Raw genomic sequence first — 2,133 nt, 5'->3', positions numbered from 1 at the left:
CCTTTTCTTTTTATAAATTTATATTATTATATGCACATTAAATTAGCATTTGACTTGAAAATACTCAAACAATCAATTCAATTAGCAAATTCATTTATTCACATCTAGTTTATATATGTTCGCCTTTTTTTAAATTTTTTTTTATTTAATTAATATAATTTAATCAAAAAATCATCCTTTATTTGCTCTAATATCGATGAGTATATTTGGTAATTGACAAATTTCAACATACAGTTTTGACTTAATTGCAATTATTTCCATTTTATTATCATCATTATAGATGCCTTCAATTTTTTTTCTTTTTTAAATTTATCTCAAAAATTTGTTAGACCAAAATGATGACAAAAACCAATAACTTCATGCTAAATACACTTTTAACGCTTATGTAAATCATAAAAAAATAAAATTAAAATTAAAAGAAAAAAGTACCATGAAGTGGGAATATGTATAATTACAAATAATAAGCTGAAGCAAATTTTTCAAAAATTGAGTCCCACTAATGGGAAAATACAAAATAAAAAATGGTAAATTTAGCATTCATCAAAATCTAATTTTTCCGGACGAAGATGGAGATATTGAAAGTCGAGTTTGTGATCGTCGTCTGAATGAGCCTCTTTTTTTACTGGTTTCAAAAAATTTCTTTAAATCTCGTACCGGACGCTGCCTTTCAGCATGCATACCATCAATGGGATTCCAATCAAGATTATTAGTTTCCTCATCTTCATCTATAACTTCTTCATCCTCTGCGAAATCCGTAGAATCAGATATGGATTTCCTTTTTGCAAGTGTTTCGCTCAACAATCGTTCCTTCACTCGTGACATTCCTGATTCATTTTTGCATTCTTCCAGAATCTTAATTATTTAATTGAACTGTTGTAAAATGATTAAATAGAAAAGAATAATTTAAATTTCGATTAATCGATTAATCAATAAAAAGAATAAAAAATTCCTTACTATAGGATCAGTTTGCATTTCACTCTCTATTATTTCTACAAATGGCTTCTGAATAAATTCATCGTCTTCAGTTTGAGTGATAGCTTCTAAGATATCATATAGATGAGTTTGAATCTCCTGCTCAGCTAATCTTATTTCATCCGTTTGTACATCACGTATCTATAATTTATTAAAAGGTAATATTTAAATATAAATTTAATAATGATTTTTTATATCAGAAATTTTCATCCATTAATATTTTATTTAAAACAGATTTGATTTCAAATACAATATGATGTTAACCAAAGAAATTAAAAAATTCAAAAGATTTCGCATATATAATAATCGTAAAATGAAACCTTAACTAATTTATTTTCAATTACTTAACCCTTTTGAATAAAATTGATTCATGAAACTGTTAATGTCTCAACTACTTCACTAAATTTGAAAAATTAATATTCTGAATAATGCGAAAATACAAACCGTATATTCAGGCATAACCGTAATACATTCATTATCTCGCAATTCGATTACTTCAGTTTGTGTAATACTATGAATTAATACAGGATTAGCACATTGAACAGCCTCTTCAACCATTTCATTAATTAAGGGATCAGTTACGATAGCTGTATCCAATAGTGTCACAATTAATGTTTGCTCTCCTTTATCATCGCTAAAAATAGTTCAGGCATACTGTATGATATCTATTTGTTGTTTCATTACAATCATTACAATCAATGGATTGTAATCCAAAATAGAATAAAAGATTTTTACAGTATCACATATTAATCTATTCTTTACTTTTAGGCATCGTAATTCAGTAGAATTGTCAAATACATACAATGATAAAAGGCAAGTTTGTACAGCGATATCACAGAACACTGTTTTTGGAAGAGATAGCTCAGTTGATGATTGAATTGGCGCAATTTGTTCAGTTTCAACATTTTGTTGAATTGTTTCTTCCACAGTAACTGGTAGCGTTGTTTCGTTTACATCCTTAGAAAACAATTTTGGCATGCCAGATTCTTCATCAATATCTGAGAAGATTGACGGAATTTCAATTCCACGCGCTTCAGCATCTTTTTGCACCTTGTTGAATACCGATGTTCGTCTATTCTTGCTCCAAAATAAAACGTTCACAAAAATCTGAGTTAAAAAAAAAAAAAAAAAAAAGATAGTAAAATTAAATAAACTAATAAT

The 2,133-nt window shown here is 27.4% G+C and overlaps 1 protein-coding gene across 1 annotated transcript in view; it reads right to left on the bottom strand.

Moving 5' to 3' along the window:
* Positions 1 to 540: 540 nt before the first annotated feature.
* The window catches only part of LOAG_18795 (hypothetical protein), a gene marked incomplete at its 3' end in the record, with an annotated part of 4,735 nt that continues 3,142 nt past the window's right edge, over positions 541 to 2,133 (bottom strand). Inside the window, exons 6-9 of the mRNA XM_020451457.1 lie at positions 1,775 to 2,053; positions 1,417 to 1,606; positions 955 to 1,113; positions 541 to 852 (exon numbers count right to left, since the gene is read on the bottom strand). Of these exons, the coding sequence (XP_020304757.1) occupies positions 541 to 852; positions 955 to 1,113; positions 1,417 to 1,606; positions 1,775 to 2,053 (940 nt within the window). The remainder of the gene's footprint in view (positions 853 to 954; positions 1,114 to 1,416; positions 1,607 to 1,774; positions 2,054 to 2,133) is intronic.

Source organism: Loa loa, assembly GCF_000183805.2.
Source record: "Loa loa unplaced genomic scaffold supercont3.537, whole genome shotgun sequence".
Taxonomy (NCBI): domain Eukaryota; kingdom Metazoa; phylum Nematoda; class Chromadorea; order Rhabditida; family Onchocercidae; genus Loa; species Loa loa.
Note: the sequence above shows the minus strand (reverse complement) of the source record. Positions and strands in the feature narration are given on the sequence as shown.